This window comes from Semicossyphus pulcher, unplaced genomic scaffold (genome assembly GCF_022749685.1).
Source record: "Semicossyphus pulcher isolate SPU_LCO1_2020_fin unplaced genomic scaffold, fSemPul1.0.p SCAF_18, whole genome shotgun sequence".
Lineage (NCBI taxonomy): Eukaryota > Metazoa > Chordata > Actinopteri > Labriformes > Labridae > Semicossyphus > Semicossyphus pulcher.
This window is the reverse complement of record NW_027211691.1, coordinates 17,848,153-17,872,965: the sequence shown is the minus strand read 5'-3', so window position 1 is coordinate 17,872,965 and position 24,813 is coordinate 17,848,153. Positions and strand designations below refer to the sequence as shown.

The 24,813-nt window shown below is 42.7% G+C and overlaps 1 protein-coding gene across 1 annotated transcript in view; it reads right to left on the bottom strand.

The window, feature by feature from the left end:
- Positions 1 to 24,813, bottom strand: part of malrd1 (MAM and LDL receptor class A domain containing 1) — a 67,711-nt gene that overhangs the window by 31,725 nt on the left and 11,173 nt on the right. The window contains exons 8-20 of the mRNA XM_069667693.1: positions 22,641 to 22,746; positions 21,749 to 22,116; positions 20,795 to 21,240; positions 18,702 to 18,789; positions 18,431 to 18,610; positions 18,106 to 18,262; positions 15,074 to 15,230; positions 14,870 to 14,980; positions 12,875 to 13,088; positions 12,525 to 12,769; positions 9,850 to 10,135; positions 2,941 to 3,186; positions 959 to 1,116 (exon numbers count right to left, since the gene is read on the bottom strand). Coding sequence (XP_069523794.1) covers positions 959 to 1,116; positions 2,941 to 3,186; positions 9,850 to 10,135; positions 12,525 to 12,769; positions 12,875 to 13,088; positions 14,870 to 14,980; positions 15,074 to 15,230; positions 18,106 to 18,262; positions 18,431 to 18,610; positions 18,702 to 18,789; positions 20,795 to 21,240; positions 21,749 to 22,116; positions 22,641 to 22,746 — 2,762 coding nt within the window. The remainder of the gene's footprint in view (positions 1 to 958; positions 1,117 to 2,940; positions 3,187 to 9,849; positions 10,136 to 12,524; positions 12,770 to 12,874; positions 13,089 to 14,869; positions 14,981 to 15,073; positions 15,231 to 18,105; positions 18,263 to 18,430; positions 18,611 to 18,701; positions 18,790 to 20,794; positions 21,241 to 21,748; positions 22,117 to 22,640; positions 22,747 to 24,813) is intronic.

The following is a 24,813-nucleotide window of genomic DNA, read 5'->3' as shown; positions in this document are numbered from 1 at the left end:
AGCGGTACCGACTCCTCGGATGTGCAAACTGAACTGTAGCTTGTGTGTTGCTCTGTTAGCATCGATGTTATCGTGTGATTCCTCAATTCTTGCGCGATAATGTACGTTCTCCCGCGATCTTGTGATCTCGCGAATCCAGCTGATCGCGACTAGACACGCTTCCTGTGGGCGAGGGCTCGCGCCATTGACGACCAGCAATGCGGCGCAGATGGAACGCGCCGGAGTCGGATCCTGTGGGATGGAGGGGTTACTCTAAAGGGCACATTTTGAATTAAAGTGCTGATGTAGGTATTAAATCACACATCTTAAGCTCTGTCTGAGACTTGGCTGCTGCAGCATGCAGTATAAGTTATTTACATTTTTTGATGTGCAAATTTTAAAGCTTGTGGTACTACCTTTTGCTTTATGAAGAAAAAAACCCCACTACTATTTAAAATTGACTTCAAAACCTGCTGACTTGTTTTGCAAAAATGCATTAAACAGTCCCTGCAGTGCACACAAGGACGCACTAACAACAGTGCAACCTGCTGCGCATGTGTGAATATGTGAGAACAAATCTGCCCACTCAGAGAATGAATCCACTCCTGCACCTTGACCGTGAGTCGTACTTTACAAAGTGAAATGAAGTTGAGAGCGCGCACAGATCGCAGGACGGAGGGAGAGTAAATCACAGCAGAATTTCAATGACAGAAAGCCGCAGCAGAAATCTTAATCCCTCAAAGTCAAGCATGAATACACAAACTAGATGGCTGCGTGCCTAACAAGGAAGACGCCTTGAGGACTGGCAGGGCTGGTGTGTGCCCAGATGGTCAGGTGGGGGAGCTTTGGGTGACCGTGACCCCCATCACTCACCTCCATCCCCGGCAGATTCCCAAGCAGAGATTGATAAGTTACTGAAAACACTCGAATATGATGTGCTCTTATCATGGTCGTGTGAGTTAAACCATATCTGACTTACCTTGATCAGCAGGCGGATCGTTCCCGAGGCCTTGTGGGAAATATAGTACCAGAAGGACAGCTTGCAGATGGCGCTCGACTCTTTCCAAACAGAGCTCCTAATATGAGCTTTATCTCCTCTGAGTCCCACGGGCGTAGCTTCCAGGTAGACGAAATGACCTGCAGAGAGAAGATGGAGAGAAGTGATGGAGGAGGAGGAGGAGGGTAGCGACGAGGGAGAAGAATTGATAACTATCTCTGTACTGGGAGCTCTTGCAGCCGATGACAAACTACAGCAGGGTCACGAGCAGTGTGGTTGGGGAGAGAGGGCTCGGGGTCACGCAGTAATCTCTGACACATCTTCTAATATCTCACTGCCTGTTGGCACCGAGGGGACACTCTGGAAGTTTCTCGGGCGAGTTGAGCTCATAAAGAACGGAGGAAACCAGAGGAGATGGCTGAAAACCTGGGGAAGAGTGCCTTTTATTTCTGCAATAATTGGCAATTATTATCTACATTTCTAACAATAATAAAGACTGAGGCAAGATTTTTAAGGTTATAAACTTTAGTAGAGAACATTTCTAATCAAATAATCTTAGATTTTACATTTATAATCCTTCAGTTCTGAAATCAAACCATTTTCTAGATACGATCTGTGGTCTGCATTATACTGCTTATCCTGCTCAGGGTTGTGGGGGTGAGCCTATCCCAGCTGTCATTGGGTAAGAGACGGGGTCCACCCTGGACGCGCATGTCTTTGGACTGTGGAAGCCGGAGTACATGAAGGGAACCCATGCAGGGAGAACATTCAAACTCCACACAGAAAGGCCCGCTTCATCCGAACCAGGAACCTTCTAGTTGCGAGGCAACAGTGCTAACCACTGCACCACCGTGCAGCCCTCATTAATGACTACTTCTATGGTATTTTTCATTGTTAGTGGTGTCATGTAGTGCACCATTATACTCATTGTACACAACAAGGCGTACAGCTGTGTCACAATTCAAGGGCTGGATTGAGGCTTCATTCACTCATTCATCCTTCCTTGTAATGTTTTGGTGTTATCTCAGAGTGCTGCAGGGATGATTTTGTAGGCCAAGACAGAACCATTGCCCTGGTTCCCTCATCAAAAAGCGAATATATATTTTTCGTTGGATTTTAGACTTTTGCGTTGAAAAAAAGTTTATGATGCATCCATGTTTTCTTCTGAAAGTGAAGACAAGGTTTGCTGATTTTTAAAGGAGGAAATCTGTGTTGTAGACAAACCATAATCCAAGCACTTATCCAAAAACCAAATTGAATTTGAGATGAGAGAACTGGAGGTGCAAAAAATGCTGACTCATTCCCAGGTACTCGGACTCATTCCTGCAGCACTCAATTGATTTTAGACTCACTGTTTACTCTCCCACACCTGCTTCAGAGCTGCACTTGGTTGCTACCGATGCAAACGGAACATGTCCCGCTGTGGCTCCATTTCCAGTAAAAGCACCGAGCTGGCTAACTTTGACCTTTTAATGCGATTGGCTGTCAAAAATGTGTCTACAAAACAGGACGACGGTCAGATCTGTCGTAGTGTTAAACTAAACTTCCTGTTAAGATTCACAGTTGTCAACAAATCAACAAAGAAGATGTTGAGAAGAAACACCTCCATGAGAGCTCCCTCTGTGCTTCTGTTAATTATTCATGTGTGTTGCATTTCATGCACATTGTAAAGTGGAATTACAGCCCTGCATCAATCACCTGAAGCCTCACCTGCAGTAGATTCACATACCGGAAAGTAGCTCATTGATTTTGTCACAGAAGTGGGTGAAACATGAATTAAACATGGCGGAGAGCTGCAGCAGCAATTCGAATTGAACAGGTGGAAATTTAAAAGTTTCTTTGAATCTGATTATAGAAGTGAAGGTGCACTTGCTCAATTATACAATTCAAAGAGGAGGCTGGGACTGTCATATAAGGTGACGGTTAAAATGTGAATGAACTACAAACACAATGTGAACACATACCGTGTTCCTCCATCAGCGTGTGATCATACGAAGGCCGTATGCTCCTCACAGATCCCGTTCCAAGCGTCCATTCGAAATTATCGGCCAGGGAGCTCTTCCAGCCGCAGCGGCCGCTCTCAAAGGAGCAGGAAGTCCCACAATCCTTTTCATCAGTGCCATCGCCGCAGTCGTCTGTGAAGTCACAGCTCTGCCCCGGAGCGAAACATCGGCCGTTCTCACACAGCGGGAAGCCTGAAGGACAGGAGCCTGGGAATGAGACACACATGAAAAATCAATCAGAGTCCTTGTGTTTGCTGCCCAACATTAAAGTAGAAGGTTTTTCCATCAAGGATAAGGCAGGTTAACATGCTGTGTCTGGTGTCAAGCTAGCTGACACATGTTAACAACATGGTCATGTACAGAGAGACAAAGGCATCAGAGGTCGAGTTTCTGAGGAGGAAAATATGCTTATTCACTTTAGATGGAAAGACTGATACAGTGCAACTATCATGTGTGTATGGTAAATAGCAATGTAATACCGGTAGCCAGTTAGCATAGCTTAGCATAAAAAATTTAAAAAGAATGAAACAGCTAGCCTGGCTTTTTCTTTTAGGGGCGACTGTGCCCGGCTGTGGCTCAGTGGTGGAGTCAGTTGTCTCTCAGTCGGAAGACAGTCGATCCCTGACTGCGACAGTCACATGTCGAAGTGTCCTTGGGCAAGACAGTGAACCCCAAATTGCTCCTGAGAACGTGCATACATACTGAATGGAGTTTGGCACTTAGGCCTTTGTCATCAGTGTGTGAAAGTGAGTGTTAAAGGGCCAGTTCGCCGATTTTCAACCTCAATCCTATCATGCTTTTATGGGGAGCTAATGCTATTATGGTAGGAAAAAATGCAATTTGGCTCTGTGCCTTTGGAGGACACTATCGAAGATTTTTTAGACGATCCACCGGTATATTCTCGTCGTGTTTAGGATTCTGTAGCGACCAACGTCCTTGACCAAAAGTGCTCTGAGAGGTCGGCAGATTAAAAAGGGCTGTATAAGTACAGTCCATTTACCATTTACTAGTAACCAGTTAGCATAGCTTAGCATAAAAAAAAAGAAAAAAAAATGAAACAGCCCTCGTCCAAAGGTAACAAATCACCCAACCAGCATCTCCCAAGCTTACAAATCGACTGATTTGTTTCATTTGTACAAAAAACACAAAATTTCAGGAAGTCGCTGCTCCCTGTCAAAAAAACAACCATAAAAAAAATAAAAAATTGCAACATTTTGTTTTAACACTCAGTTTTTTTAAAAAGTTTTTTCTAATTCTTGAGCTTCAGAGATGCTGGTGGGTGAATTTTGTTACCGTCTTACAGAGCCAGGCTAGCTATTTCCAGTCTTTATGCTAAGCTATGCTAATTGACTGCCGGCTGTAGCTTTATATTTAACGTACAGACATGAGAACGGTAACAATCTTTTCGCCTCATTCTTGGCAAGAAAATAAAGAAGTGCGTTTCTTTAAAAAACATTGTTTTGGGGTAATGTGAAAATCACCGATCTGCATTGTTTTTCCAGTTAAGGTTCTGCTGTGTGATTCAGCAGATTTAACAGCACCACGAGAGTTCAGCATTAACTTCAGGGGAAAGAAGTCAACTTAAAAGAGGGGAGACCATCTGCATACAGCATCAGGGTCTCTTTAAGAGGCTTAGGAAGACAAAGAAGCATGGGGCTGTAATCCCAAATCAGTGTATCATAGGGTGGTGGAGCTGGAGGGGGGGCTGGAATCTGCTTCTTTTGGTGCCAGGCATTCCAGCGGGGTCAGTGCTTGGCTTTGGGGAGTGTTAGAGAGGGAGATGAGGCGTGATGAAGAGGGGTGGTCCCTGTAAGTAAAGGAGAGAAAGGGCTATAAGTCCTTCCTAATCCTTTGTTCCTCTTCAGATGCACAGGAGCAGAAGCAATGCGCCACAACAAAGCTACATAGGAAGGCAGGAAGCCACGGCTCCCGACTGTGAGGCCGGGCCGCATCACCTCCTGATGGGGAGCACAGGGGAGCTTTACACGGATGTATTTTAAAGACATTTTTAAAACAGTCTCTTTAAGTGTGCACTTCTCCCCCTGATACTCTCTGAGGTCATTCATCCACATTCATTTCAGTACTTATGGTGTTACTTTGATAACTTTGGGGCTCTGTACAGCTGTTTGCAATGTGACCTTCACACCAGGGACACACTGTCCTTATATACAGTATGTCGCACTGCCCCCTGGTGCAGGGACGTTACTCCAGATCAACACTATAATCAATTCACACTGAATTATTTCTCTTATAAGATGTGGTACAGATCAAGAGGAGGCTGTAATATTTCCATACTATCTAGTATCTTTTTTCCTTTCGTTTCTTTGTAATAACTTACAAAGCTGACTGGTTCCCCTGCCTCCTTTTACTCCCTCTCCCTGATAGCATCAACAACACATTGCTCTTACAGCAGGTCTGATAAATCATACAGTACAAAATCTGTCTTATTATTAAATTCATAGCTGTCAGGCTGAAGCTTAAACTGAGATCAGAGGACACTGATGATAAGAGCAGGACAGAGAGCAGGTCATCTATATGTTCATCTTACAGTCTAATTACTTTTACACGCCTGTAGCATTATGTAATAATCTTTAATCTGTACACCGCCATAGGTTATGTTAAGTCTGTTACATGGTTTAAATTTGAGTTTACACCACAGACTGTATAAAAAGATGGACGACATGACAGCTCCTTAAAAGTGAAGCCAAACCCTCTCTATCGCCCCCTGCTGACTGGCTGCGGTATAGGTCATAAAGCCCACCTCCTCCATGTTAACAGATGGGACATGAGTCAAACTATAAAATCAAAATACACTCTAAATAAATGTTTCTCAAACATGGTTTCTGTCATTATAGTTAGTTCTTATCGTGCTGATTTACGTCCAAGGGTTCATTTTCTGATGCTGTAAAAAGGATGATTGACAGCTCTGTTGACCAATCCGGCTTCTGCAGCCGTTTTGTTCCAGATTAGCAGAGTAGAGGAGGAACTGCGAGAGGAGACGTAACTAAAACAATCACTACAGTCATTGAAGTTTACATATCTGTGAACGTTAGACCAACACAAGAAGCTGCTCTGCTGTTAAACACGCCGACGTGCGGGATCTTTGCTGTTATTTTTCTCCGGTAATTTAACTGTGTGTTTTGGTTAGCGGAAACGGCTACTAGCTCTGGCTCCAAATGACGTCACCATCGCAAGATGGCAGCGCCCGTCACAGGGGGTATTTTGGCTTCAATTTTGTACAATGAGAATACATGTAGACGCGTCGCCCATCTTTATATACAGTCATTGGATTACACAGCAGTTAGTGAAGGAGTTTATTAGAGTGCATAGTGTCAGAGATCAGCCCGCCTCATGTATGCAAATGAGAAGGAACAGCTCTCAATCGAATGAACAAACCTCCTCAGACTAGGCCCTCAATGATAAACATACATTTGAATTTACATGTTTCACACAAAGTCATTAAAAGCTGAACATTACGAGCTTTGTAATGGCTCGGCTGCATTAGCCTGCAGAGGCCATTGAGTGTAGGGGACTCTTATGTAAATGTACCTTTGCAGACATGAGGGGACATTCGCAGAAACAGACACATAATGATGTGAAGGAGGAAGAGAGCTTAGAAACGGATTTTTCCATTAAAGCTTTAATTAATAACCATCATAGTGTGAGCGAATCTCTGTAATCCTCTCCTGGTGAATATAATAAGTCTTCTCATCACTTTCATTATTTCACTTTGTATTAGTTCTGCAGCTCAATTATGAAGTCTGACAGTGCTCGAGCAGAGGAAGGCGAGACGTACAATCGGGTCTTTGCTGTTTCTGAAATCATTGCTGAATATTCTATTGTGTTACCGTGGATGTTTTAAGCCTATGTTGACAGCATAACAATGTCTTATCTCATCTACAATGTCTCGTTAAAGCCGAGATTAAACGCTCGGCTATAACAAGGCACACGCTGCGAGCGCCTGCAGTGTTTCCCCACTCCATCATGTAATGTGATATTATTATAGAATGAGGCAGAGGAGGGAAATGGCCCCGAGGGGCTTCAGTATATAATTACAGTTCCTGCTGTCTTCGGTCTCATCAGTATTACTGTACGTTCTCTGCAGCCTGCAGCAGCTAGAAGGCTCTCCCCTCTGGCTCTCTTAACAGTGAGATGAACTTCACTTCACTGGAACGACAGCAGGGCTACATCCCAACCCTCCATCCTTCAGACTCACGTCCCTTTCTGTTTCCATTCTGCTTTATTTGCTCTGCTTGTGCTTGTTGTGAAAATGATTCTGTCATGTTTTGTTACATAAAAAAAATCCCACCTTTCCCCCTGCAACATTTTTTCTTTCAGATACTTCATAACCTCTTGAATCTCCAAACCGGAATACTTATGGCAGATGCTGCATACTCTTTTCCTTAATCTAATCTACCTCGTAACTGTGCATGAATATAACATGTTGGTGCACAAATTTTGACCGAATGTGGACAGCTTTTCATTTCAATAAATGTCTGTTATCCATCGTCGAATGAGGTAACACAATGGTGATTGAGCCTATGGCCCACTGATGAAAGCCTTTGCATTTGCAGTATTACAGACTGGCTGTCTGCGGCGACTTTTGCGTAAAAAATCCCAAGTTAGTGACGCGTTTTCCATCACCCAGCAGTGGTTGGTCGGCCAGAGAGGGTAGGCGGAGCTAAGCGGCTGCTTTTCTGGTCTCTGCAAGTGTTGCAAGTAAACAGTAATCTACTATGGCTGAACAAACAAAGAAAAGATGGATGACTACAGATACAACTTCAACAATAAGTGAAAATCCAAAGAAAAAGAAACAAATTCGACGCTCAGATGAAGGCAAACAGTCTAAAGAGGAAAGCGACCGTCAGCGAGGAAAATCAAGAGTTATAACCGTAGCCAACCGTGGACGTCACACATGCAGCACTGTCTGGGTATCTGGGAAGTGTGCTCCCGCAATTACCATTTATCGCCACAGGTGCCGCCAAAGAGAACGAAACTGTAATCTTTAAGATCACAACTTTAATATACTTTAAAAAAATCCATCAAAAGTAAAGATGCGAGTAGCTGAGCAGTTATATAGGCGGCCCATGTACAAAGGTTACCCCTGATTTGTTTATCCCTGAAGTGTCTGCTCCCACTCTAATAAAATGGAGGGAATGGAGTTCACAATATTGAATAAATGTGTTAAAAAAATGTGAGTCTTGTTCCTTTTGGATTATCCATAAAATACACAGCCAAGAGTTTTCAGAGGGACTATTTCTTTTAGGAGAAAGTAGTTCCAGTAAAAACTGATAACAGAAAAGTTTGTGTTCATTGTAAAACTATGTTGTTGCAAAATCTGGACAATAAAGTGAAAACTCATGTTGAGACACCACGAGAGGTATCTGAGAACATGTATTTTCTGTTATAAGGATTTGTTTCCGAGGTCATCATGCTCCTCTAGAGAGAAGTAATTCAAGCATCCTTTTAAACCTCTGAGTACCGGTGGAGGCATCAAGCAGAGCAGGGGAGTTGGGTGATGAACTGTCGATGAGATGGTGAATGTAACAGCATTAACATGAACGCATCATTAGCAGACCTGCCTTACATCTCAGCGAGGCCTCACTATGCACACCCCTCCAGTGACTGATTAATACCCTGCTTCTGTGGGACTCTAGCTCTTCCCTGTTAGCACTAATACTGACAAATGCAGGGAGACAGCCAGAGAGAGAGAGAGACAGGGGAGAGAAAGATGTATCACACTTCTGCTGCTGAAGAGAAACCTTCGTCTCAAAACGACCAGGAGACTCATTCAGGGGGCCTCGCACTTTCACAGTTTCATCCCTTTTCTGAGCACAGACAATCCAGAAACTGCCTCTGCTTCCCGGCATCCAATACAAGAGAAAGGCAATAAATTTAATAGGCCAATTATAGCCGGCGTAACAACGGCAATAAATCAGCTCTTGTTGTTTTCTCTCGCCTTTAAAGGTTTCCCCCATAAAGAAAGGGAGGGATGCAGAGGAACATCTAATAGATGAATAGTTCCCCAGTCAGAGATTCAGACAGTGATCGAGCCGGCTTCAGGGCGGAGCTTAGCCGGACAGAGACAAACACAGTGAGCAACAAATGTATGTTAAATAAATGTGTAAGGAGGATTTCATTCAATTATTTTCACTATGCTGCATTTTTATTGTGATTGTGAACATAAAATGGGAGTCAGTGTTTTGGTCAAAACCTTAAAGGTATAATAAAATAAAATATAGACTTTTACAAACATAATATCACTTATGGGGCTCTATACATGTGTGTTGGTGAGTGTGTGTGTTCGAACCGGGCTGTGAGGCGACAGCATTAACCACTGCACCACCGTGCAACCCTCATACCTTACAAACTAGCCAAATTCAGTTTCATTTTTTTTGTTAATATTGCATCGATTTCAGTCAATTTTCAGCCTCCAAATGAAAAAATGGTTCTTAAATCGCAATTACACAAGCCATCAAAACTGCACTTATCTACTGAGTGTACCCAGTACGTTCGTACTCAGACAGACAAATCTGTGAGCTCATGTTTCATTTGCTCTTTCAGACATCTAACCAAGATGGCTGCCACTTGGTGCTCACGGTGGCAGGATGATAAACTCCAGGTGAATGCCAGATTTAAGACTTAACTGTCGAGGGAGCTGTCTTCAGGCAAATTGTTGTTTTTTTATGAGATATGTCCTGATTCAATAAAGACATTTTAAACTGAATCCTTGGCTAGGTGCGAGTGTGCCTGAAGTAAGCCCAGTGGCTTCCCTTCCTCGACAGATGGCTGCCACTTACGTTGTAAGATCTAGGTGGTAGGGGACGAGCGTAGCATCTATAAAACAAGGAAGCAAAGTAGAGTTAGTACCTGCAGGAGGTGCAGGAGTGTTGTCCTCTTCAGCTGAGAAAGCGAGCAGACACCCTGGAGAGAAAGTGATGTCATCCAGGCAGATGTCGCCCTTCGGGTTGCGGCCCACCTTTCCCTCGAAGACGACCTGGAAGTCGCCGATGTGGCTCAACTGGATCTCCTTCCTCTGCCAGTAGTTCCCCTGATCTCCCGTCAGGTTCAGGAGGAGGTGAAGACGACCTTCGCTTTTCCTGAACACGCTGAGGGTGCCGATGGCGTCTCCGGACATGTGGAGATAGAAACGCATCTAGGTGAAGGACGAAAGATGAAAAATCAGTCATAATAAGCTGCTGACTTATGACAATATCTCAGTATATAGACATATTTTGTCTTATTTAGAGCACTGAAATTCTGTCTTGTACTTTTTCTCAGACACCCATAATTCCTCAGGGCAGAATATGGAAGGAAACCAAAACTATGAGCTTATAAAGGGAATTAAGTTTTAATCCTGTCACTAGGTAGATGCATTTTAGAGAAACTGTGTCTCTCCTCCACACAGAAGTGAAGCAGTGATATGTGTTATAGGTTTTTCTCCCCAAAGAGAGGTGTGTTCATGAGCTACAGCAGCACAACTACACCCTCCGTCTCCGCAGAGAGACAGCCCGTCCTTCTCTCCCCTGTGCGGCCCTCCCTTCGGTTTAATTGGTGCCTTTTTGCTGACTGCGTGATTGATTGGCAGGTCAGGAGAGGGATAAGACAGGAACGACGCACAGAGCAAACTGCGCAGTCAATCAAGACATCGTTCCTCGGCGGAGCATCAGGCTGACAGCTGGGAGGACGCGCACACACAGACACACACACAAGCACACACTATGAAGTGCTCAGTTATAAGTTAACACATTTCCAACTAAAAATGTAAGTAAAAAGAGATCATTTGTGAAGGCTGTCTTTTTGCAAGCTTAAAGGTAATGCTTCAAATGATGCTACAGTCAGAAGCTGGTTAGCCTAGCTTAGCTTAAAGACTGGACCTGAACATGTTTTATTATAGCTGTGTTGAAGGCTGTCCCCATTCGAAGGCTCCTTCAGATGCATCCCACAAATTTGTCCTCCTTTTCCCGGGCCACTCAGGATCCATCGGTTGCATCCTTCGTGACCCAACGTATATAGATATTCATTGCACGCCAATTCAAACGAGATGGCAGACTAGTCAAAGTTTGTGTTAAAGTTTTTGGTTTCACTCAATCGAATAGCTAGAGATACAAACATTGAAAACAACGGACGGAAACAAATTATCTTGAAAATAATAGGATGAGTAAGGTGACGTTAGCTATGCTAGCGAGTTAGTCAAGCTAGCTACCTGTTGCTAGGCCACAGGAGTGGCGTTGGTTGACGCCGAGGTAAGGGTGGGAAAAGCTGGTGACGCAAACAGGAAATCCTCCGTAGACCAGACCATCTCATTTCAGTTCGGCCTAAGCGGTCTACACAGGCTACGACTGACTCATCCTTCTCAGACAGCGTCCTTCGAAGGATGCAGCCCCCGAACTGTGATCTTCTTAATGGAACGTGTAAGCCCCCAAGATAAAACATGACAATAAGTAAGCTGTTTCCCCCTGTTTCCAGTATGTATGCTAAGCTAACCTCTCCTCGCAGCAGCTTCATTTTCCTCAGAGACACTGGAACAGTATCTATCTTCCATCAAACTTTATGCGAGAACAAATATTATGAAGGATATTTCCCAAAAAAACAAAAAATTTAAATGTGCTTCCTGTAACTAAGTCCAAGTCCAACCAAAGGCGTAACATTTCTTTATGGAAGCATTAATCTCTAGAGAAATGGTCACAGTTACATACAGTACTCTGAGTAGCATCTAGAAGGTTTAGAGTAAGACTTAATAAGACTGTTCCTGCTGGCTCAGTAGTCATTAGAGCTCTGTGTAAGAGAAATTGATAAAAATCCACAATCTAATATAAAATAAAAATCAGGTGTATGCAGTTATGTTCAGTCTGTAGTTAAAACGTTCCATGCAGAAACCAGTGAAAATTCACTGTAGCTGAAGTCCCTTTAAAGTGGAAGAACCTGCAGGGAGCTTTCAAATTACACAGAATACATTTCAGTATTCATGTCAGGGAAGCCACAGGGTGGCAGAGTACTCATGTTTCATTACATTTTTTAGTGCATCTTTTACTTGTTCAATCTATTCTGAGTGTTAAGGTTTTTGCATTTCGGTTTTACAGGGTAGTGTTTGTTTTTAATAAGCAATATATTCTATCCAGAACCAAAACTAAAATCTACTGTAAATATAACAAGACTCGGTCAAAGCCTAGTATGTGGCTGACCGCATTAGGTCAGTGTGCGCTTTTGTGGGCAATGTGTTACAAGGACTGTCCTTATGAGGCTGATGATAATGTGTTTGAAAGCAGGTACGTGCTGTGGACGTAGGTGAGGACAGCGGATGAGCAGCGGAGGAGTAGCCCCGCCTACTCCCCGAAGTATCCAGAGCCGTGTAGACAGAGAGTCGTGTTAGTGGAGGTCCAATATGCTCCATGATCCGCCATAGCGATGTCGCAACTCTCTCTCTCTACAGCTGTGAAAGTACCCTCACTCACTCACTCAGTCAGTCAGAAGACTGAAGTAAACATTGTTAGTCATATATCTGCTCCCTGACCTCGCCCTCTGCCCTTTGACCTCCACCTCACCTTGCACTCTGAGCTCCTGCGGCTCAGTAAGGGTCCTGATATGCGTGCCATGTCCCCGGCCGCCTGGGGGAAGGAGCTCTTCAGGTAGAGGTAGTGGCCTGACGGGTCTCTCAGTGTGTGGTCACTCGATGGTCCGGTGCCAAATGTCGGAGTGCCGCCCGCTTTAATCAGCCAATCAAAGTCATCTTCTTCCTGACGCCAGGAACAGAGGTCGAACTCGAAACTGCAGCGCATGCCAAAGCCCTCTGAAAGACAGCGATAAAAAAAAGGAATTAATCCAGGCTTTACAATTACATGAATATCAATCTTTCTCAGGGTGTCATCAAGTGGGACATTAGAGGAGGCCTCACTGCAGATGTAGGGGTCCTCGTCAGAGTCGTCCCCGCAGTGGTTGATGAAGTCACACAGGTTGTCCTGAGGGATGCAGTGGCCGTTAGCGCAGGCGTACTGCTCAGGCGTGCACGGCCGCTCTGGAGGAAGAGGAGGGGAGCAGTGCAGGAAGCTGACATCGTCTATCACCACGTCGCCCATGTAGCTGATGCCTCGCTTCACCCTGAACACCACCTGACAAAGGACAGCAGACCGAGAATCAACCTACTTGTGCTGTAAACATGATCACACCTCAACAGAGAGCATCAGTTGTAATACATCTAGAGAGGAAGGAACATCTCTATTTAACCAGGCCTATACCCTGTTGGTGCAACCAGGCCAGGGTTGATGCTTTATATCATCAGACAAGGTGTCACATAAAAAGAAAGAGCCGAAAGCTTCTGTTCTACTGAGTGATGTTATTCTTGTCTTGGGGCAGTCAGCTGATGAAGAGCTAAGAGACAAGAGGAAAAGGGCACTTCAGCTGCTCGCTGTAGCATCAGCGCAGATCTGAGGACGTCTGGTCTGACAAAGGTTAATTTGCATCAGTGGAAAATGTGCAAAGGCCGTGGTATTTGGTCAAAGAGATGACTGCTGCTGTCCTGTGCAATCAGGACCTCTGTCCTCAGCGAGAGTGTGCTGATGCCGACCTGGAATAACCTCAGCAAGGCAGACACGGAGGAGGGGTTGCATGTCTGATTACCGTCACAGTCACAAGTAAAGACTCATTAGACTGAATTAGACTCAATCAATTCATTGATCATCAAGTCTGCGCTCCAATTTAGCCCGCCGCACCTGAAATTAGGCCAATTACACTGATGTGAGGAGTTATCTACGAGGCTGTCCTTCAGGTCTAACTGAACGTCAATAATCTGAATGGTTTATAACTTTTAAAGTGATAATAATAGTGGAATATATTTATATCACGTCCAGACTTTATGTTTTCTCATGTAAATCCCAAAAGTGTCAGTTTGAAGCAGCTATTAATTTCTCTCTGTCATACTCTTGTTAAATTCTGCTGATATTTATGTCAGAATAACATCCATAAAGTGTTTAATACTTCATGATAATGAGCTGTTTTATATTTTAGACTATAAAAAAAGTTTATTCATGAGTTGTTGTCTGACAAAAAGTATATAAGATCAGGATATTTCAGGTAATAATAAGTTGATTTATTAGCCTCTCTCCCAAAAGAATACAGGAGTTAACTGACAAAAGCAAAGGACATATTATGAGATATATGGTAAGTGAAACGAACCAGTGAAATGTGACTACATTGTCCTCCTTGACTGGAAAATTTAAGAGATGCTACCATTTTGATATTTTGAAACGTGCTTGCTGTATTTTGGGTTTAGCCATTCATGAAGATTCCCATTGTTGAAGTGCAAGACCCTCTTTAAAACACTAAGGGGGCGCCGGTTTAGCTCAGTTGGTAGAGCAGGCACCACATATACAGAGGCTACAGTCCTTGACGCACTGATTGCTGATCATTTGGTGCATGTCATCCCCCACTCTCTACTCCCCACATTTCCTGTCTCTCATCAGCTGTCCTTTATAATAAAGGGAAAAGCCAAAAAAAAGGTATTTAGGAGGATGGATGCAGACATTCTAGTTTTCCCATCTATATTTCTTTGTCAAATGTACAGCCTTAGTATGTCACTTAATGTTTGTTAAACTTTGCCTCCCTGATAATCATAGGAGTCATAGGAACCTGTTTTCGTTGGCTTCTGGGTCGTTTTATCCTGATTTATTTGCACATTCTAGAGATTAAAAAATGATAGCTTTCTATCAGGTGTCTATATGGTTAAAAAAAAAGATTAAGAGACGGCGGTGAAAAGCTTTAACGGGATCTAATATCACCCATAGCAACAGCAACATATCTAGTGTTATTGATGAGAAATTAAAGTGTGATAAGATCCATATCTGTATATATAACACATTAAAAATACCTCTAAGTGACATTATAACTCACGGACCTGGAAGGTGTTAGATAACCCCAGAAACACTTCTCCTCGTCTCCATTTGTTGCCTTGGTTCCCAGTCTGAGACCAAACCTCGCGAGTGACGTTCCCATTCTTCAGCAGCACCTGCAAATACAGATAGATATGACTATTTTTAAATGAAAGCCTTTACAAGGAGTAATATTCTTGCTCTGAGCACAGTACGTTCCCACTTCTTACCTGCAGCGATCCCACTGTGAATCCGCTCATGTGGTACCAGAAGCCCAGCGTGCACTGTGGCCCAGTGGAGGAGATGACGGGTGTCTGGAGGTCGGTGGTTTGACCGTAGCCTCCGTTTGAACTGTCAGCACACATGTACCAACCCTCAGGACTGCCTCTGACAGGAGACAGAAAGAACAGAATTATGTCCCATGCTTGTGAGTCCAGGGGTGGATTTTAGCATCAATATTGGCTTATTGTATTGACTTTCTTGTATAAAAGTGACCTTCCTTTAAGCACAACAGCTCTGGGGAAGGCTTCTGAACGCTGATAGCTTTGATAGTGGGCCAACTTTCTCTACTCTGATGCTTTTTTTTTTGGAGGTTAAACAGTTCATTCGTTTTTTTAAACTTTTTTACGAGTTTTAAAAGGGTGAAGGCCCCCTGTGTACACTTCTGGTTTTTTGCACTGGCAGCACCCGAGACCTCAATTTCAGAGCGCTTCTCACCGGCGCTAGGTTGCTAGGTTACAAAAGTTGATTGGCTTCCCTTGGTAGTCACCGTCAAGTCTGTTTTAAATCGCTCTGCGTGCTTAATATTTGCTTTCATTCAACGAAATTTTATAAAGATAACATAGAAACAATAGAGAGGAATCGTTACCTGGCATTAGCAGCAGCTCTAGACCTGGACATTGTACCTTCGAAAAAACGAAAGGATTCGCTTCACCTCCGCCATTGTTGTTGACGGAGTTGATATCTGAGGTCCCGCCTCTTCTTGATTTTGATTGGTCGGTGAGGGAGAAGCGACATTGACAAAAAAGTCAGGCACTATAGCCTTAACCCCTTCCTATTCTACAAAAAAATGTAACTTGTTGGTTTTCTCCTTTTAATTTACCTTCAATGGCTTCCTTAAAATACAGACAAAACATGTTTTAAAGTAATAATCTGGAAGATTTACATTTAAATAAATGTCTGTTAAGTCACTATCTATCGCCGAATGAGGTAACACAATGGTGATTGAGCCTATGGCCCACCGATGAAAGCCTTTGCATTTGCAGACTGGGTGTCTGGGTAACGGCGCCCAGTTAGTGACGGGTTTACCATCACCCTGCAGTGGTTGGTCTGCCAGAGAGGGTAGGCGGAGCTAAGCAGCTGCTTTTCCGGTCTCTGCAAGTGTTGCGAGTAAACAGTAATCTGCTATGGCTGAATAAACAAAGAAAAGATCGATGACTACAAAGATAACTTCAAAAATAAGTGAAAATCCAAAGAAAAAGAAACAAACTCGACGCTCAGATGAAGGTAAACAGTCTAAAAAGGAAAGCGACCGTCAGCGAGGAAAATCAAGTGTTACAACCTGAGCCAACTGTGGACGTCACACATGCAACACTGTCTGGATATCTGGTAAGTACCGATTATCACTAGGTGCTGCCAAAGAGAACGAAGCTGAAATCTTCAAGATTTGCACTTGCATAAGATACTGTTTTAAATATGTGTTTGGTATGGTGTTCAACAAAAGTTGAATTACTTCTTCAAAGATTCTTAAAATGACATCTACTCCTTCTTGCTCATTTACAAATCCAGAGTCTGTGAGTGCATCATCTCAAAAGTTTAATAGCCGGACACAAGATGTCTCAGAACTCCAGTAAAGGCCACACTCGACATCAGACTGGTGTAATTTTAAATATTAAACCAGAGCTGTCTTCCGAATTGGTTGTGATGTCACAAATCGTGGTTGTGCATTCATGTTTAAGTGAGCACAGAGAAACTTTCTTCCTTCAGCAGATTGAAGTGAAAACAACCTTCTAGTGTCAAACTCTGCACATAAATCCTGCTGCACAGTGAAGGCCAGGTATCCAATAAGAGAACATATTTTTGACAGGAAGGATTTTTTAAAACCTAAGGTCTTGTTTTGACAGCTCTGACCATGTTTACTTTTGTTTATGATGACTAAAGCTGCTTAGGTGAATGATCAATAAGTCATAAAGCTGAGTAGATATCCCCATTGACTTAATTTGGGTCCATTTTCCAAGCAAAAATGCCAAACGTTATCTTGTTCCAGTCACTCATTTGTGAGGATTTTAGTTTTTTCTTTATCTTATGTGGTAGTTAAAGGAATATCTTTAGGCTTTGAAAAGACTGTTGGATAAAACAAGGGATTTAAAGAAGCCAGTTAGGGCTTAGTGGTGGTAAAGAAATACCCAGCAGTTTAATCCATAATGTACTGTAGATCACGCTTACAGCAGTCGCATCCTAATGACAACAGTGTACCAATATTATTGATACTTATAATCCCTGTTCTGTAGCTAATAAACCAGCGAGCTATGACCTGTCAATCACAAAACTATCCACCAACAACAGCGAGATAAGTACAGCTGTAATTGCCTCGCTGCACCGTGACTATGTCTGCTCCAGCTTTATTAAATTCCCAGAAGAGGTGTGGCTCCTCTTGGGTTAAATAAGGCGCAGCTTCCCCTCTTCGTTTCACTCATGCCGCATCGATCGAGAGCCAGTCAAGGCTGCAGCGGGAGTGAGGGAGGAGAGCTTCAGGGAGACGGAGAGGTTATGAAAGGAGATGGTGTCTGCAATTCTGGCTGAGGGGAGAAATTACTGGAAAGTAGTGGTCAAAGAGCACGGCCAATTTTCTGCTCACACTGTCCACTCAATAAAACATAGATAAGGACAATCAGGTCAATGTCTATAATCTGGTATAGATGGGCTTTACTTACTCGGCTCATAGTACATTTTTATATGTAGTACATTTACTCCCAGTGGAATAAGAAGTTATAATGCATGAGTCCCATTCCCAACTGTTTCACTGTATAATGATATGTTGAAAATATGGTCCTTAGTTGTCATTAAGTGCTTCATTATTTGTGACAGAAGGCAATTTCATCCAGCATCAAATCCTCGTTGTCTTAAAAGCTGCAATCAGATAATACTTGCCATTCTTGTTAGACAAATTACTGTATTTGCAGATATTTTTTTGTCATTAAACTAATTGATTTGTCAGATCTAAAGATATTACTGTAACATGAATTGTTTTGCTGGTTCTCACAGGGTGTGGTCGTTAATGGGGCGGTGGTACTGCTCTCCGTCGTGGATGCTCTCCCCTTGTTCAGGTGACCAACGAAATGTGTGGATTGGGACCAAAGTGGTGTCGACGCTCGTCCAACCACAAGTGTCACCGTCTTCAAAATCACACTGTTCGTTCACTGGAATAAGAGAAAGGTAAAAAGGTAGAGAAAGGAGGCACAGGTAGCACAATAAAACAAGAAGGAAGAAAATGAAATAAAGGGAAAGACGCAGAATTTAGAAAAAATAAACCACATGTATAGAGATAACTGTGTGAATTCTGGGTGAAGAAAGGTTGAATGTTTTACCACAATTGAATTCATCTGAGCCGTCAGAACAATCCGGTCTGAAGTCGCACACTTTGCTGTTGGCTACACACTCCCCATGTGCCCCACACACAAACTCTCCATCAGGGCAGCTGTGGGGCGGAGCTGTGGAGGCTGGAGGGGTCACAGTTGGGGTTGTGGTATTCGGTGTGGGAAGCTGTCCTGGAAGCGGGTGATGATAGAAAACACCAATCAACACACTGGCATTGCCGTGAAAAAGTAAACAATGTGTGTTGTGGAAATTATGATTTACCTTCATATGGGTCACAGTTCAGGAAGGAAAGGTCATCAATGGCAATGTCTCCATTAAAATCATCTCCAACTGTACCTTCAATTATAATCTGGCAAAGAAAAATGTAACACAGAAAATATCAGTTAGACTAACAATTAGGCTGAACCAGATATTTGTAAATCCAGTCCTTCCTAAGATCTTCGCTACTAATGTTTGCTAATTAGCGTCAAATGGTTGAATTACTAAGGTTCCACCAGTCCTAGTCATACAGAGAAGTGTGTTTATCGGTTGTTACATAGCATTTATAAAGCATCAATAAAGTGTCAGGTCAGATATGAGGAAAAAATCGATATTACCTCTTTTACTTTTCCATTTAAAATCGTCAGCAAGCTAGCATATGTCAGTTGGTTCAGTTAGCCATTAGCTAGTAACTGCTAGCTAGTTATTTTGGCTGTTTTAATTACCTTTTGTTATAGGAAGTCAATCAAAGCAGATTGCCATGTATCAAAAGCAGCCTTTTAATCCAGTTACTGGTCGGTATGTTAAACATATTTTGTATTGCTTCTCTTACTCTTCAATCTGAAGTGGTCCTAAGCTAACGTATGCTTTATGTTGGTCCAGTTAAGTAAGCTAGCAGTGAGTTAGGTGGTGAACAAAGACAAATAGGCTATGTTCGGTGGCGGAGCTAAAAAGAGTGACCAATGACAGACACTTATGTGACCAGAATTCAACAGATAATATGTGTTAATGATGCTTAATTTCAGATAATAGTAAGCAACTGTTAATGTACTGTACTGCTAACATCACTCAGTACTATGTTCATATACTCTAAGACTAACAGTTTTAAAAAGCACAGGTGTAACTTGATCTAAACATGGGCCAAACATTATCTGTATTATTTTCTTGTAGCCTTGTAAGCCATGCCAGTTTGCTAACATAACCTCAAAATACAGATTTATTTCTGCTGATAAAGTTGCTGTAGTAAGAAGGCAAAGACACATGTGCATTTCAGAACGGGGCATATTAAATAAACAAGGAAAGTCTGGTGAATATTTATTTAAAGCATTATCTGGAAGAGACAGCATTTGAGTATTTACTGTAGGATTGTAGAATGTCACATTAGCATGATTCAAGCCGCAGTGTGTAGCACAAACATTGTGAAATATTTTTTTAATAAGCAGCCATTTCCACTTGCCACCAAGGGAGACAGCTTGTCTTGGCTATTTACACCATACTGTTTATACTTAAAAATGTTGTTGTTTTTTAATCAGTTATTTTAACATGAGGCAGTGTTGTTTTCACACATAGGCTAAAGTACGTTAGTTTTAGTTACACTGGCCATATTAAATCTCCATGCAAATCCAGAAGGACTGTGTTGGTACATCTGATGTCAGGTCGTTATACTTTGTCATTCTGTGGCAATAGTCCCACTGTGAGAGCCAACTGATCAGCCTGAGACCGACTTTAATTCATCAGTGTCTCTTTTTTTCCACTTTTACCCTTTCTGCAGTCAATTAACTTGACAAACAGAGCTCCTGTTTTCAACGCCGTAATGGAGAAAAAGTCTTTAACTGCCTGTCAAGTTTTACTCAGTCATAAGTAATGACAACAGAACATCCATCTTGAGGGTTCGATATCAAGCAGTGAAGCTATTAAATAGATCTTTATCACGCAATGCTGAAGTGCACTCTTACACAGACTCAGTGCTTCACAAGCATTTCATTTCTGCCTGCAGGGGAACTTTGCTTACCTGCAGCTCAAGTGTGTGTGTTAATCTTTGATTACACAGAGGGACTGAATGCAAATGATTCAGAGCAGGTTGTGATGTGACTACAATTGGTGCTGGTTTTGTAATATAATTGTTCTTAACCGGAGTGGAGAGAACATTTTCACATTTAATGCACCTACTTATTTCCAAGCTTTGACACTAACAATGCAATTATACTCCTTTAGAGGGGAATATTGGTTTAAATCATAACATTTTTAATAAATGCAATGGAAATGACAGGAATATCCAAAGCTTATTCCGTCTTTCTGCTCATTTCAAAGTGAGAAATAACTTTTTATGACAGATATATCCTGTTACGGCTCAATTTAAGGATCGTTATAGTTACCTGAAAAGGCCGAGCACTGGTGAGGTAGAGAGTCTTCCTGTGCCATAGGTTTCCCTGGTCTCCGTATCCCACCCACAGCATGTGTCCACGGCCTGTAGCGGTGGTCCTGAGGTAAACTGCCAGGCAGAACACGTGTGAGCCGAACATGTGGTAATGAAAGCGGAAAAGACAGTGTTGGCGGGACCTGGACGGGTCCTTGCCCCGCTGGTGAGTGGGTTGGAAGATTCTGCTCAGTAACACAGCTGTGTCCTTGAACTCCTGGGGGAAAGAGGACTCGATGTAGAGGTAGTGGCCGTAGCTGGTGCCCAGAGTGTGGTCCTTCCAGGGTCCTGTGTTGATGGTCGGAGTGGGGCCTTGGATGCGTGTCCAGTCAAACACATCTCCTCCACTCTGCTCTTGCTTCCAGCTGCACAGGCCGTGCTCGAAGTTACACTGCAGCTCTGGAGCTGAGAAACATAAGATGAGGAATATAATGTTACTGGAGCCGGAAAACCTCCTGCCACTTTATGCTTCGATTCCACAATGACCACATGCAAATTTTCAGATTATACAAAACAAAATATGATGATTGCAATTTACTGCCCTTGTTTGGTGCCTAGAAGAGTGCATACATTACCCATAATGCAGCTTTAACACCAAGAGTTTTGACAAAGATTTGGCAAAGTTAGCAGTGGCAAAGTTAGCAGTTTTCGGCTCCACCCACGCACCACCCAACTTTTTTTATGTACACAGTTTTACTCATCACACATTAACTTTGTGGTTGGATAAAATCAGCTCGATCAATACCAGAAATTCTAATAATGTCAAACTAAAATTCACAGCAGCCATTTTTCTTTCACTTTCTTTACTTGCTATAATTAGTATTCTATATTAAGTATTTTTACAGTGTTTAATTGCTAATGTAACTTAAGTAAAGGATCTAAGTTTATTTCTGTAACCAAACGAGACACTCACAGCACCCCTCCTCATCCGATCCATCCCCGCAATCATCCACAAGGTCACAGAGCTGCAAGTGCTCCACACACGCCTTGCTCCGCGTGCAGTGGAAATGTGTGTGCGCCGGGCACTCTGCCACAGCCGGGGGCATCGAACAGTTCTTGAAGGTGACATCATCCAAGGCGGAGACGCCGTCAAACACAGCGAGGCTGATCTTAGCCAGGGCAATCTGGAAGGGCTGGGTGATGCGCCCCAGCTGTACGGTGACCTGGTGCCAACGGTGTCCCTGGTTGTACAGAGTCCTCCATAGGACGGTGTTGTTTGGGACTCCATTGATGCGGAGGTACATGTCTGCAGCGCCCACAGATATGCCTGAGTTATAATGCCTGAAGGAGATGAGATGAAATTTTAGTGGCAATATTCCAGCACAGTAATTTTGTGGTGTTACGTTTACCTTACATTACTTTAAAATAACACCATATTCTTCTTGTGACAATGCATCCGCTTGCTGTACAGAAAACATCAGGCTTTATTTTGCAGGAAAATATGAAATTTATAAACCTCCAGTGCTTTTCTGCCAGGATTACCTCTCAAATCATCCATATGAAAAATAAAATCTGCCATTTGACATAAACTTAAGGGGCCATGAAACTGTCAAAACATGACAAAATCCGATGCGTATCTTCTCATTGTGCTTGTAAAATATGAGAGTTGCTGAGAGAGCAGAGCTGGGACAGGCGAAGAGATGGCTGGAGGAAAAGGGGGAAAGATCAGGAAAATCACAGAGGACAGAGACAGCAAATAGAAAGAGTTTGAAATTGTAGGTGGATCCACAGATTCAGATTGTGATATCAGGTCATGTTGAACAGTTTTAAAAAGTAAAGAGACGAAGCTACAATGTGACTCTCACCAGAAGGTCATGGTGCAGCCAGAGGCCGACTCTTTGAACCAGGGTCCTCGCAGAACGGCTCGTGGATAGAGGCTGCTGCTGTTCTTCTTTATAAACATGAAGTGACCTGCAGAGGGTGAGATAACAATTACTTTATTACACACTGCAAATATCAGAGCAAACAAATTGTTCTGCCAGACAGTTGATCCCCTTTTAAAAAAGGTAAAACTAACATTTTAGAGGTTAATTTACTATTCGACTAAAGGCCTTTGCATGTTGTTGTTATTGCCAGATGGGTCAATTTCATTACATCTCCAAATGGGATTTTTGTGCACAACAATGCATGGGGTGAGTATATTGAGAATCATGGGATAAACAAAACATTTCTTGTCGACAGCAGTTGGTATGCCAACAGTGTTTTGTTGATGAGACAGGTCAGAGGACAATCGCAGGGCTTGTTAGCTAACAGCCGGGTTGAAAATTGTGCAATCAGCTGCAGAGGGGCCATTTCCCTTAACACAAGTCATCAGCTCATGCTGGGTTTGACTCCTGCACACCACACGAACATGATCCTTACAAACAAAGATGAGAAAAATAGGGGTTAATGTTTGCAGGCTGGCAAATTGCTCACATGCCATAGAAACGTCAAATGCTCCTTCACAGGGAATACATAAAGGCTAACCATTCCTCTGTACTGCTACGTGTCTGCCTATGCATCTATCAGGGTGGAAAACTACCTTTTTAAAATCTAAACCTCTACCAGAGCCTGACAGGTAAATGTTGAAATTCACCAGCCCCTCAATAATAAATCATTACCCTATTTTGTGTCTGAAACCTAGCAGCCATTTTCATATTTTACTGCTAACTTCAAACCCTTCCAACAGATATTAAAATTGAAATCGGCATAAAAGCTCATTTTAAAATGTAATAATTTATAATGTAATATATTATATGTGGTTCAATATCAGCTACTGTGTCAAAGAAATTCCCCTGAAGTCAAAAGCTGAGATGGCAGTTAGGCTATTGCTACTCTGCTTAGCTAGTTGGCTTTAGCAATCGTTTAGCTAGCTAGGTTAGGTCCTCATCACAGCTTAGTTTAGTTTCTGCGTCATTTAGTAAATATATTGATTAACAAACGTAATAAACAAGATGTCAGTTACTTAGAATTGTTGGGTTATTTTTTAGTTATAGAAAACACAGAGGGTAATAGGAATATGTTTAGTATTGGCATTAACTTTTGCTTTTAAGCTAACGTTAGCTAACAGTTGGCATTGCTGCTTCTGTGGCAACATGTACGGTATTTTTTATGGTAAAACAAAGGCACAAAAAGAGTTCTGTGTTAACTTAATTTGGACCTAATATGTAGATGAAATTACATAAAATAATACAATTAGGGGGGAATTCACTAAAGGCAACCTGTGCAAATGACACAAAAAGACTCACTCTCCAAGCACACGCAGAGGGTTGAATGCTCCCCAACGTGCACTGCAGAGAAAACAGTGTGTCTGTGCTCCGGTGATGTTTGCGCATAGTTAAATGAGTCATTATGCAAACATTCGGGGCAAATTTAGCCCCTTTTTATGTAAATGAGCCTCGTGGCAAAAAGCACCAAATTCACAAACAGCAGCGCTAACAGCACCGCGCAGTTAGAGTGAAAATCTGCGTCTGCAGAAAGCTGGTGGTAACTGCGGCGCAGTATTATAAGGGCTGTCACGTTCTAAGTTTCCAACGGTCATGACGACAATTCCACCTTTTGTGTGATCAAAAAATGTATTTGTCTGTAAAAACAATCTGTCAATAATATTATGTCATTCTTATTATAATAGGGAGACCAATCAGTCCGGAGCTGTGCGAAGCTCAACCCTGGCACACGTCCACACTTTGTAGCCATTACGAATGACGGGGATTATCATATGGACGAGCTGCTGTTCATGCTTGTTTAAAAAAATATAGCTGCGTTACAGACAGTGAAACTAGTAAACACCTGTCGTGTCTGGGCTTTACAATAAAGTGTTAAAAGAGCCGCCCCCTCCTCTCCCTGCTCGTCATCGATCTGTGCATGGAGTTGAGGTCCGTCAGAGAGCACAGCACCAGGCAGCAGAGAGTGGAGGTGCAGACAGCTTCTCTCCACAGTCAGACGCAAAACAAGCGCAAACTGATCTGTGAAACTTCATGGGCGTGTTTACTCTTGAAT